This window comes from Primulina huaijiensis, chromosome 5 (assembly GCF_012295235.1).
Source record: "Primulina huaijiensis isolate GDHJ02 chromosome 5, ASM1229523v2, whole genome shotgun sequence".
In the NCBI taxonomy this organism is placed as follows: domain Eukaryota; kingdom Viridiplantae; phylum Streptophyta; class Magnoliopsida; order Lamiales; family Gesneriaceae; genus Primulina; species Primulina huaijiensis.
The window spans coordinates 15758605-15772981 of record NC_133310.1 but is presented as its reverse complement, the minus strand read 5'-3'; the positions used below and the strand labels follow the sequence as shown (position 1 = coordinate 15772981).

At 32.7% G+C, this 14377-nt stretch overlaps 1 protein-coding gene across 1 annotated transcript; it reads right to left on the bottom strand.

Moving 5' to 3' along the window:
• On the bottom strand, positions 1–3453 carry LOC140977675 (aspartic proteinase 39-like; the record flags this gene model as incomplete). The annotated part of the gene is made up of 4 exons (XM_073442420.1): positions 2959–3453; positions 1289–1418; positions 852–1099; positions 1–226 (listed from the first exon to the last, which is right to left on the bottom strand). Coding segments are annotated over exons 1-4 (834 nt in total), but the record flags the coding sequence as incomplete, so codon positions are not given.
• Between the last annotated feature and the right edge of the window lie 10924 nt (positions 3454–14377).

Below are 14377 nucleotides of genomic sequence, written 5' to 3'. Positions count from 1 at the left end.
CTCATTTTGGAGGAGTTTTGTTCTATTTACTTTTGGCTGAACTACATCTCCAATAGCAAATATGCCACCTCCCTTGTAGCTGTCCAAGCAATGTGAAAACATCTTTTTCACCTTTCCAGACGAAGCAAGTTGAGAAAGAACAGAGGTATTTGCTTGTCCAAAACCAATTATTCCATCAACTGCCTCAGACGATGAACCAAGCTCTCCCGATTGTTTAGCTGAGCACCTATCTCAGATAATACACGTCAGAGACAGAAAAGGCATGTCATTTAAGTTCCAAGAATCTGACAAGGGAAATGTTGTAAGAAAGAATCCGGGAAGACTCACATTAGAAGCAAGCACAGAGTACGAACACGATGATGTATAAACACTAAATAAGTGTAAGTAATTCCATATTTTCAAATTTCAACATCTGAAATTATTTCAGGTATATCCAAAGAAGAAAATTAAGAAATTCCCTTCTCCTTGGTGCAAAAAAAGTTAAAAATAAAGGAAAATCAAAAACAGAAAATAAAAAAGTTTCACAAAATCCAGAATATGTTGAGTTAATTCATGTAATATAACTGGCATTGCTGAAAACACTGATGGTCATAGCTACTAAATGTGCCTCCAAAAATATATGCATACATGTTCATGTTCAATAACAAATTGAGATTGATTCCACAATGTCCACCAAAGTTGAAGCTGTTCCAAACATGTGCTAAAGGTGGTTTAGTGTTTCAATGTGAAAGGTTCGTATTGCAAATAGCTTAGTATAGGATACCTAGTTAATAGCTGATGTAAGATGATGAGAACTGGAAACAATCCCAAAAACCTAACACCAAACTCTGAGATCAAAATATAAAACCCACCCAAATGCTATGGAACCATTCATTGCTGAAGTTTGAAGGTTTCCAATCACTTGATCAAATCTAAAATAATCTCTGACAAAGTAACCCTCAGTTCTGCTCCCATCTCCATAAGTAATAGCATATTCACATTTCAATCCAACCTTGCAATCTGAACTAGGACCGCTGAATACAGAAGCACAAAAATCCTGGTCACAAGAGATTGTCTTTCCTGTGGAGGATGCCGTCAAGTCATACTGCTGCAAGGGTATCTGGCAGATGACCACAAATCATAAGCTACACATTCCAGCTCCAAGGTGAAACATAGTTGATTATGAGGCGTACATCAGATTGTGCAAGTGGACAGTCTTAAGAGTTAAGATTCCATATTTAACTGCTAAAATTTTTATTTTTGAGAAAAATTAAATAGAAAAGAGGACAGAACAGGAGAGTAGCCGTACATTAAGCTCACTTTTAGTGGGGCACCTAAGACAGTTACGACAATTCACCCACAAAATATCACTTCCTGTATCAACTTGAACATGATAGTCAACTGGAGGAGTCCCAATTGTTATTTTTGTGTAATAGAGCCTGCATAAATTTATCAAATGAAAACTTTCAAAAACAACAAGCTAACTAGCTGGGGAAAAACAGTCATTAGCAATCTAACAGTTGGACAACTGATACCCATTGGGAAGATACACATAAATTCATAAGACTGGCTTCTAACATAAATGGACAACTAGTGCAAAAGTGAAATTAGGGTTCTTGACCATCAAATGAATCAGTGCTAAAAGATTGCATAATTGCAGCCATTTGGAAACAAATATCATCTGAATGCAAAATAAAAAAGAAATAAAAAGAAAGAAAGAAACAAATATCATTGTTTAGCAATTATGTATATGATATCTTTTCAGTCACCAAATTTATCCATGCATGTTTAGTTTTAAAGCATCAAGAATTCAGAAACTTTTTTTTGTCTAAGATATAAAGCTCCTTGGTTGCATGTTTAGTTATTTTAATCAGAAAAGGTATGCCAAACCATGATCTGTGAAGAGACTAATTGTTGGATCTCAATATTTGAGCCCAATTTATCAGGTGCCATTCATATATTTTTGTTATGATATTTGAACATTCTTCCACCCTAATAACACGGTACAGTAGTTACTTTATGGATGGACAGTTTTTCATATCTTCTTTCTATTTGATTAACTCTTCAGCTGTTCAGCAACTAATCACAATGTGCATAATCACCACTCAAGAAACCAATTGGACTCGAATAACTGATTGATGACTAACCAAACTAGACTTTCGCAAATTTTGGAAGTACAGATAATGAATGAAATACATCCCCACATTTTACTCTGATTCCAGGAACAAGAATAAAACATTTTCTACTTGCAGCAACTGTAATAAATAGACAAAAGAAAAATTTGACCAGGCTAAGAAATAATAGGCGATAATCACAAAAAAGCCATTTTAATACATCTGCCTTTTGGACAATCCAAAGGAAAATTCTCTCTTTTTTGGGAAGAAAAATTCTGTTTTCTTCTTGACAAGAATCTAACTGAACAAGGCAAGGGTACACATACTGTGTTCAGATTTTGTATAAAACAAGAAAACAAAAGTGACTGGAAATTTTTGGATCCCCTGGCAAGGAAACTAGATCTTACATAAATCTCTTAAATCCAGCACATCTATATCTTCAATCAAATCAACCATTACTTCATAAAAGTAGTACTTACTTCATTAATTATATTCTATTCCTATATAAATGTTTCGTCCAATGTAAGTGTACTTGCCTCTTCAGATAAGAACTTATGAGGAAAGTGTGGAACTTACTTCACAGGATAACAAAAGACAGTCTAACCAACAAGAGTAATTAACCTCTTAAAACTAAATCAAGATAGGAACAGCTGAGAAAATCACATAAATACACAGCATTCCAAGCTTCAGATTTCGAATTAGAAACAAGTCTATCAACAGAGCAAAAAAAATAAAAAAGAAATCCCGAATTCGACCATGATTCCGTAATACATGCCGAGAAATTCTCAAGAGTATAATATACCAATGATCATAAACCAGAATCGATCATCCACATGAAGAACAAACATATGTAGGGAACGCGTACGCTGCATTAGTGGGTGATCCATCACCCCCCAATTGAAAATCAATGGAAGCTAGCATTCTGCCATGGCGCCGCGAATCATGTGCCCTCAGGGAGCTCAAAGCCGCCTTCTCCCGGCGGCCACCGTATTTGTGATGAACTTCAAAGACCACATTACCCTTCACCACACACACCAAATCAACCAAGAACAACATAAGAAAAGCCCACCTCATACGCCTCCTTCCGGAATCCATCGCCACCTCCAAGAATTTTAAAAATAAAATCGTAACCAAAGAAAAATAAACAACCCAATTACTTGAAAGAATGGAAAAAATCTTAAAAGAAGATAAATGTGTTGGGACGAATAAATGAGAAATTTGTCGGCTTTTCGTGAATTTTTGGAGGGGTGGCGAGGAGAAGGTGAATGAGGACAGGACACAAGTCGACCGAAAGGGTGGGAGACAAAAGAAGGAAACGGAAGGTAAGAGAGAAGAACAGAAATAGGAACATTGTAGGTAAGAGAGGGAACAGAAATAGGGAAGAAACAGTTGTTGGGGACAGTGGCCTCGAAACATTGTAGGTAAGAGAGGGAACAGAAATAGGGAAGAAACAGTTGTTGGGGACAGTGGTCTTCTAACATTGCAATAAACTATTTTTTTCAAAAAAATATATATATATTTATTATTGAAAATTTTTGCATGAAAATGTTATCGAAATTCTTAGTTTATTGAATGTAATTATAATTTTAGTATATATAACAAGAAGATTAAAATTATGAATAACAAATTTAAATTAAGTCCGTGATGAATTAATTAAAGTAATGTGGCCTATGAACATTATGAATGTGACCGTCTTATCCGGATCGCCGATGTTAGGACATCAAGATGAAGGCATTTATATATAATGTGATATGTACGACTTGGACCAATTTAATTAGTTATTTCTTAATAAATTTTGTTGTTACTATGAAGTTCAAATTAAATCATAAAAATGATCATATATGGACAAATCTCCATCCCGAAGTGTTTATAAACACATGTTCATTTCAATATGATTCTTAATTTGCTTGTTTAAAGTTTGCAACTGAGCATTCTTAATACTTGCATTTTAGATTTATATTTGAAATGAATGGCTGTGAATATGAATTCACAGACATGAAATCCATTCCTTCTTGCGAGAAATAGAAAGACGATTCTCTCATTTGTTAATTCTGGAACCGAGGGTTGGGCCCAACTAATTTATAATTAAGTTATAAATTGAACCACACACTAGTGAATGGTAAATGAGGATAAGAAGTAATTGAATATGTAAACGGAAAATTCCTAGCTCAATTATGAATTGTCTATAAAAAATTAATCCATATGTAATGATTATATCAATGCACTACTCAATTTTGTAGAGTAAGATAATTCATAATAAAGAAGAGTGCAATTCCGTATTTTTAATGGAATAATTATGGAATTAATAAATTAGATCAATTAATTAAAGAGTTTAATCATTTATCCAATTTATTAATGGAGCTTCTAATTATGAGTCCATGGTTCCCGATACGTCTTTTCAATTTAATGATGTGCTATAAATGCAATTTAGAAATCATATATGAATATGGAAAAATTGTTTCCATAACTTCAAATGCTTGGAGATAAATATAATTAATTATGAGATATTAATTATATTAAATAATAATTATGAGATAATTATATATTTGGATTAGTCTGGTAATACTCAAAAATTGTTGATAATAATTTTAATTTATTGTGAATAAAATTTAGATATTATTTTGTTAGGATCGATTAGGGAGATCATCTTTGAGCTACGATAGCTCGGTTCTTGAAATATTGAACACCGATGAATTAAATCGAGTTTGGTTTTAAATCCAAGCGGAAGACACTCAAAATAATACTTCGTAGAAACCGATTAAACATTTTTGTAAAGCATTTAAGATATATGCAAGTTGAATGAATAAAAATATTGTGGTTGAAACATTTTATCAAACACTTGGTATGCAATATTTTGATATTTGAAGAACACATAAAATACTTCAACAATGCATTTTTAAAAGCAATGGAAATGATAAGTAAATGCAATAAATAAATAGATACAAATTTTTTTTATGTATATTCGAAGATTAACAACTCCTACGTCACCCCTTCTTCCTCTTGGGAAGGATCCACTAGAAGACTTTGAATTATACAACACCTCGTACAAACCCATTTCAACTTAGAATTTATCTCTTGCCTAATTGAAACTCCTAGCACACTCTAGATTGTAGGTCGCAACCTCACAATCCACATAATGTTTAACATCTCTTATGTCAAGACTACAAACACAATCTTTAATGTCTTTGTGTGAAGACTCACTTAACTAAACTTTGAAGTTCAACTCTTTTGTATATGTGTGAGTGATTGTGTATGAGGAATTTATCCTTTAAAATGTACATCTCAAATATATCCTCACACAAGGACTTGTGCTTTCAAATAGCAGATTTTTTCATGCTAGTTGTCCATTCTTTTAATCCCCATCAAAAACTCTTGTTTGATCTTCAAGATGATGTATTTATAGGCCCCAACAATGACATATATGTTAGACACGAGAATATGATCGTTTGGGAAGTTTATGTACTATTTCTGAAATTGTAACGGTCGAATTCGCCTTGCTGTACATTTTCCTGAGCTTAAACCGGTCGTTCAGCGGTTGAAACTGTTCAGCGGTTGAAAACTGATAATCGGTTGAAACTGAACTGGTCAGCAGCTCAATTTGGTGTGCTGAAATCAGCTTGCTGATTTCAGTTTATGCAAAACTAATAGTTTCATCGTCATTTATCAGCATCTTAAACTTCGATTCAGACTTTGACTTCTGAAGATGATTTGTAGATCATCGTCTTATCTTTCCAACGCATATTGAATTGCTTCATTTCAATAATTGAATTGAGAGATATGGCCAAAATATTGCAACTGCTCATACCCAACTGATTGCTGTTTTCGTGCAATTAGTTTTTTCATTCAGCAACCCGTTTGACCTAGATACTCTTCGATTTTGCCCAACTGATGTGAAATACAACTTGTTCCAAATTGCGTTTCTTGATCGGTCAAGTGAGCGGATTGTCATTTGAATCATCCAATTGAGAGATATCATCAACACACCAAAGCTCGCCAGAAATTCAGTTTGGCTAAATTCAGTTTCACTTTCCTTCTTGTGTTAATAAATTCACACTTGAGTAAATATGTTAGAAACACAATAACAAGTTTTGTTTACATCAAAATCAGGATTGCGAACATGAAATGTTCCAACATATTTAATATCTAAAAATAAGTTAGAATGAGATTCTAATTTATTTTGATAAGATCCTAAAAAATAATATGATTTTTGTAGGACCGAGGGCTTACCGCTTTACCAAAAGCTATAGCTAGTGGTAATGGTGCAACTCAAATTTTTAAACCGCACAGCAGTTCAAGCATCACGGTTCGATCGCTCTACCAAACATGGACAATTATTGCACCCAACAATCTCCCTCACAATAATTGCACTCCTTGGAATCAATGGGAATCGAACCCGTGACCTTGGCTCTGATATTAATTATAGGACCGAGTGCTTACCGCTTTACCAAAACCTATAGCTAGTGGTAATGGTGCAACTCAAATCTTTTAAACCGCACAGCAGCTCAAGCATCACGGTTCAATCGCTCTACCAAGCAGGGACAATTATTGTACCCAACAATTTTTAAAAGGAGTTTTATAAGATTTAAGTTAATACAATTATAACCTAATCAAATCTTTTGGCCTTATCGTAGATAAAATGGCCGATTTTTTGGAATTCCAATTAGATTATGATTTGGACTATTGGTTTGAATAATTATAAATAGAATCCTAGATGGTCTTTTGAAAAACAACTTTTTATCTACTTTTCATGAGTTGAAAATATAGTAGAGAATAAAAATAAAAACTTTGATTTCTAGTATTTGCGTTTTTGAGTGCTCACACACTGCCGTCGATAGAAAGAATCATATTAGTAGGTTGTGGTATCAACGCGTTTCAGATTCACGAAAAAAAAGGATGAAAACTACAAGAGGTTAGTTTTCTTTTCTATTCAATAATTTTGTTTAAATTCATCACTAATTTATATTCATATACTCGATTATAATTTATGAAATTATGTAATCGCTTTCTTTGTATTTCGATTTGATCGAAAATAAATTTTTATAGTCAGAATTTTTCTAGAGGCTATATAAAAAATCCAACAAATGATATCAGAGCCAATCATTGTTTTTCATATGAATATAAATTAAATGAATTTAAATTTTATGAGAGTGAGATTGATTATTGAAATTCTTATACTTATTGTGTAAATTTGGTTTGATTGTTTAATTTGAATTATCATATTTATTTATATATATTTAAAAAAAATCGAAACCAAAATTTATTTTAGAAGTTGATCGTGTCTTGCTCAATATGGAAGAAAGAGAAGAATTAAAGGAAGGTTCAATTGGGCTAGGTTATTACTTGGCCCAACTAATTTTTGGGTTGGGCCGAACATATAAAAAAAATTTGTTTTTATGGGTTTGTTTTGACCATCCCAATTATATTTTGTTATGTTCAAGCCAATTTATCTTAGTTCATAAAAAAATTTGATTTTTTAGTTTATTGAGTGTAAAATATTAATTTTACAATTAGTTGATTTATAAAATTAATTTGAAATTGAATAAAATTATTTTATTTGATTTGTTTATTTTATTTTTCAATTAAAAAAGCGAATAGAAGGACACGATTGAAAATCATGAATTTTAACAATATTTCACTCTTATATTTTTTTATATGCCAAATATCATGTTTTAAATGAGATTTAATTTTTATGATGCTTATGATGTGATAATTTGCATATATTTATTTTAGAGGTTGATAAATAAGTCTGAATTCATGTTTAAATTTAATTTATATGTCATTCGTCATGTTTAAATTAGATTTAAATATTATGATATTCATTATATTGCACATATCATTTAAGAGAGACCAATAAGATTGGACTTTTAATAATTAAATCATAAGATTCTTTAATTAAATAATTAAAAGTTTGAGAAACTTTAATTATTACTAGTTACTCTGTGCACGCGATGTATGTGTGTACAGTCTTTTTTATCATTATCGATGGACTAAAGTGAAATTTGACAAATTATGAAAAGACTAAATTGATATTTGAATTGTTGAAATAAAAAAAATAAAAATAAAGTGTGTGTTGAAATTTAAAACAAAAAAAAAACAAAAGTGTAATATTAGTATCATATAAGGGTAAAGTTGGAAGAAAAAGTTGATGCCATTCTTAGGTAGTTACTATCATATCCTCAACTTTAATAAAATAGAATAGATATAATAATGAGTGGGAGAAAGATATATGACAATAAATCATACGGTCTCCATTATTGACAAAAGCAATGTGAGGTTTAAATGACGCCTAGTGACGCATAGGACATCCTCCCCAAGGGAGGTTTTAATTTAAACCAAAATTGAAGGCTTAGTTCCTGAAAGGATAAGATTTTTTAGTATGATTCATAATTTGCCTATCTTAAGGAGGCAATTATAGATCGTATTTTAAAACCCAAAATAAGCATCTAAGTTAAATTAAAAGGTAATTAATAATAAAAGTGAAGATATGAGGTATCTTAGTGTTTTATTTATTAATAGAGATAGTCTCGATTTAATCATCATTTAATTCATCCGACCTAAGACAGCTTATTAAATGTGAGATTAAATTTCTTTGGAATTGGTAGAATAAATAATAATGTATCATGCATCATATTTATGATTCCTAAATTGATTAATTATCTATGATATTTTTTCAATTTATTTAAATGTCATTTTATACATTAATTTCAGCAATCATGTCTACTGGTCCTATTCTTGCTTTACTTAATGAAAAGTTGACTGGTTAAAACTTTTTGAAATGGAAGAGTAACATTAACATTGCCTTCGTCGGTGAGAACCTCAAATTTGTCTTGACAGAGGTGTGTCCTCCCAAGTCTCCTTTGAATGCTTCTCGTATTGTACGAGAAATATATGATCGATTGATCGCGGCAAACAATAAAGCCAAGGGCTACATGTTAGCCGAAATGAACGATGTGCTTAGACTTAAGCACGAGCATGTAGAGAATGCTTATGAGATAATGGATTCTCTGCAAGCTATGATTGGTCAGCAATCTAGTCAATCTAAGCATGAGACTATTAATAATGCCATGAATGCTAAGATGAAGAAAGGCCAATCAGTTGGAGCGCATGTTTTGAACATGATTAACAACTTCACAGAGGCTGAGACTCATGGTGCGACCATAGATGATGACACACAAGTGAGCATGATTTTGGAATCATTTCCACCGACTTTCCTGCAATTCAAAAGCAACTACGTCATGAACAAGCTTGATTATAACGTGACACAATTGCTCAATGAGTTGCAAACCTTTGAGGCCATTTCCATGGGAAAATTCCAAGAAGGTGATGCAAATGTTGTCAAGGATAAGTCACCTTCCTCCAAAGCTAGTTTGAAAAGGAAAAATAAGGGGAAAGGAAAGGGAGCTCCTAAAAAGCAAAAGAATTGGAATGGTTCCAATGGCAAAAAGAAGGATGGCACTGCAAAGCCCAAATGAAAATGTTTTCACTGTGGGATTGATGGTTGTTGGAAGAGAAACTGCCCCAAGTATCTCGTTGACCTAAAAGAGAACAAAAAAGGTAAATATGATTTATTTTTTCTAGAATCTTGTTTAGTAACCATTAATTCTTCTATATGGATAGTTGATTCAGGCGCTACTAATCACGTTTGTTATTCTTTGCAGCTACTTAGTTCTTATGAAGAGCTTGCCGATGGGTCCTTTACGATGAGAGTTGGCAATGGTGCAGTAGTTGCGGTAAGAGCAGTGGAAGTTATTAAACTTAGATTTAATGATAGACATTTGGTTTTGAACAATGTTTATTTTATTCCTGATTTTCGTAAAAAATTGATTTCTGTTTCAAAGTTGAATGAACAATTTTATTCCATTTCTTTTGATAATAATGAGATTGTTATTTTGAGAAATGAGCGTTTCTTTTAATAATAATGAGATTGTTATTCTGAGAAATGGGCGTATCATTTGTACTGCTTTAATCGAAAATTGACTATATATTCTAAGACCAAATGAACAACCACTGCTTAATGTTGAAATGTTTAAAGTAGAACATCCCAAACCTAAAAAGCAAAAGGTTTCTCATGAAGATAAAACATATCTATGGCACCTAAGGTTAGGGTATATTTCCTTAGAAAAATTAAACAGACTTGTAAAGGATGGTCCTTTAAGAGAGCTAATTGTTGGCACTCTTCCTGTTTGTGAATCTTGTTTAGAAGGAAAAATGATTAAGAGACCTTTATCCGCAAAGGGCAATAGGGCCAAGGAACCACTAGAGCTTATATATAGTGATGTAAGTGGTCCTATGACTACACGATCTAGAGGTGGTTATGAGTACTTCGTCACTTTTATTGATGATTACTCAAGGTATGGATATAATTATCTCATGCATAGAAAATCCTAGACTTTTGGAAAGTTCAAAGAATTTCATGCGGAAGCCGAAAGACAACTAGGTAAATCTTTAAAATGTTTTCGATCAGATCGAGGCGCTTGATACTGAGTTCAAAGATTATTTTCTAGAGCATGGTATTTTATAACAACTCACTGCACCTGGTACCCCTCAGCAAAATAGTGTTGATGAAAGGAGAAATCGCACTTTGCTTGATATGGTGAGATCTATGACGAGCTACTCTTAACTGTCAATCTCGTTTTGGAGTTATGTAATAGAGACAGCCACTTACATTTTGAATGCAGTGCCATCGAAGTAAATCCATGAAACACCCCTAGAGTTGTGGAATGGAAAAAAACCTAGCTTATCTCATTTTCGCATATGGGGATGCCCATCACATGTTTTGGGAGGAAAGACTTGGAAATTGCACCCACGTTCAAAAGTGTGTTTGTTCGTGGGATATGGCAAGGGAACGAGAGGAGGTTGGTTTTATGATCCTAAAGATAAGAAAGAAATTGTATCGACAGATGTCATCTTTCTTGAAGATGATTAAATGACTAACTTCAAGCCTCGAAGTAAGATTGTACTCGAGGAGTAACTCAATGATGAGATCCTTCAACCTCCAACTAAAGTTGTCAACGAAAACATTAATGATACCACTGAACCAAGTCAAGATATCATGCCACCTCGACGTAGTGGGAGGGTAGTAAGACCACCCATCCGCTATCGCCAAGATGAAGAGGCAAATGTTGCTGTCACCGATGGGGTGGAAGATGATCCATTGTCATTTCAACATGCAATGGAAGATCCCGTCAAAGGAAGGTGGCTTGAAGCTATGAACCAAGAAATGGAGTCGATGTACTCCAATTCTGTCTAGGTTCTTGTAGATATACCTGAAGAGGTTAGACCTATTGGGTGTAAATGGATCTATAAGAGAAGAGAGGTGTAGATGGGAAAGTATAAACTTTCAAAGTAAGATTGGTTGCAAAGGGTTATACCCAAAAAGAGGGAGTCAATTATGAAGAGACTTTCTCGTCAGTAGCCATGCTTAAATCTATTCGCATATTACTTTCAATTGCTGCTCGTTTTGACTATGAGATAAGGCAGATGGATGTCAAGACGGCCTTTTTGAATGGTCATCTAGACGAGGAAATCTACATGAAGCAACCACATAGTTTTATAGCCTAAGCCAAGAGCAAAAGGTTTGCAAATTGCTTAGATCAATTTATGGACTAAAGTAAGCGTCGAGATCATTGAACCATAGATTTGATGAAACAATCAAATCTTATGGCTTTGATCAAAGTATTGATGAGCCTTGTATATACAAGCACATCAAAGATGGAAAAGTGGTATTCATAGTGCTTCACGTAGATGACATTCTACTTATTGAGAATAATTTGGAAAAATTGTCTTCAGTAAAATGTTGGCTTGCCAAGCGATTCCAAATGAAAGGTTTGTTAGAAGCAAATTATGTTGTTGGAATTCGAATCGTTCGAGATAGTAAGAACAAATTGTTGGCATTGTCTCAAGCTACTTATATTGATAAGATGATATTGCGTTATAGAATGCAAGATTCCAATAAAGGTTATCTACCAACTCAACATGGAATCGTTCTCTCTAAGGAGCAGTGTCCTAAGACACCGCAAGAAATTGAGGACATGAGACACGTTCCCTATGCCTCTGCAGTAGGCAGCCTTATGTACGAAATGATGTGCACTAGGCCAGACATATGTTATGCTGCAGGGATAGTCAGCCGATTTCAGTCAAATCCTGGTTCGGATCATTGGATAGCGGTTAAGAACATTCTCAAGTATCCTCGGAGAACGAGAAATTATATGCTTGTCTATTCGGGTGGAGACCTTAAAATATATGGTTACACCGATTCTAAATTTCAATCAGATAGAGATACTCGAAAATCGACGTCTGGATCAGTGTTTACTCTTGGTGGCGGTGCCATAGTCTGGAGAAGCATCAAGCAATCCAGCACAGCCGACTTGGCCATGGAGGCCAAATACATAACTGCTTTCGAAGCTGCTAAAGAGGCTGTATGGCTTAAGAAATTCCTATCTGATTTGGAAGTTGTTCCAAATGTGAATAATCCACTCACTTTGTGGTGTGACAACAGTGGTGCAGTGGCTAATTCGAAGGAACCTCGTAGTCACAAGAGATCGAAGCATATAGAAAGTAAGTACCCCTTGATCCGAGAGATAGTGCAAAGAGGTGACACTTCTATTCTGAAGATTGTCTCTGCCGACAACCTCGCTGATCCATTCACCAAGACATTGCTTGCAAAAGTTTTTGAAAGGCATATGCTAAATTTAGGACTTAGAGACATGTCTCACATGCTTTAGTGCAAGTGGAGATTGTTGGGGATAGCGTCCTTAAAGGATTATAATAAAATATTTTTTTAATGAAAGTGACATTTATTATTGAACATGTTTGCATGAAAATGTTATTGTCATGAATATCTTAGCAAAATCCATAGTTTATTGGATGTAACCATAATTTTAGTATATACAAGAGGATTAAAATTATGAATAATAAACTTAAATTAAGTCTGTGATGAAATAATTAAAGTAAGGATATTTAATTAAAGCATCACTAATGCGGCCCATGAACATTATGAATGTTACTGTCTTATCAGGATTGTCGATATTAGGACATCTAGATGGGGGCATTTATCTATAATGTGATTATGTACGACTTGGACCAATTTAATTAGTCATTTCATAATAAATTCCGTTGCTACTATAAAGTTCAAATTAAAACATAAAGATGAACATATATGGACAAATCTCAATCCTGAAGTGATTTTAAACTTCTGTTCATTTCAATATGATTCTTAATTTTCTTGTTTAAAGTTTGCGATTGTGCATTCTCAATACTTGCATTTTAGATTTATATTTGAGATGAATGGCTGGGAATATGAATTCACAGACATGGATTTCATTCCTTCTTGCGAGAAGTAGAAAGACGATTCTCTCATTTGTTAATTCTGGAACTGAGTGTTGGGCCCATCTAATTTATAATTAAGTTATAAATTGAACCACTCACTACTGAATTAATGGTAAATGAGGAGAAGAGGTAATTGAATAGGTAAACGGAAAATTCCTAGCTTCAGTTACGAATTTTCTATGGAAGATTAATCCATATGTAATGATTATATCAATGGACTACTCAATTTTGTAGAGTAAGATAATTCATAATGAAGAAGAGTGCAATTACATATTTTTAGTGGAGCAATAATGGAATTAATAAATTAGATAAATTAATTAAACTCTAGATAAATTAATTAAAGAGTTAATTATTTATCCAATTTATTGAAGCCTCTAATTATGGGTTCATGGTCCCCGATAGGTCTTTCCAAATTAATAAAGAGCTAGAAATGTAATTTAGAAATCATAAATGAATATGGAAATTTTTTTTCCATAACTTCAAATGCTTGGAGATAAATATAATTAATTATGAGATATTAATTATATTAAATCATAATTATGAGATTATTATAGATTTGGATTAGTATGGTAATACTCAAAATTTGTTGATAATATCTTTAATTTATTGTGAATAAAATTTAGATATTATTTAATATCTAAAAATAAGTTAGAATGATATTCTAATTTATTTTGATAAGATCTTAGAAATTTTATGACTTTTAAAAGGACTTTTAAAAGACTTAAAATAATATAATTCAAACCAACTTCAATTGCTTGGAGATAAATATAATTAATTATGAAATATTACTTATATTAAATTATAATTATGAGATAATTATAGATTTGAATTAATATGGTAATATTCAAAATTTTTGATAATATCTTTAATTTATTATGAATAAAATTTAGATATTATTTAATATTTAAAAATAAGTTAGAATGATATTCTAATTTATTTTGATAAGATCCTAAAAA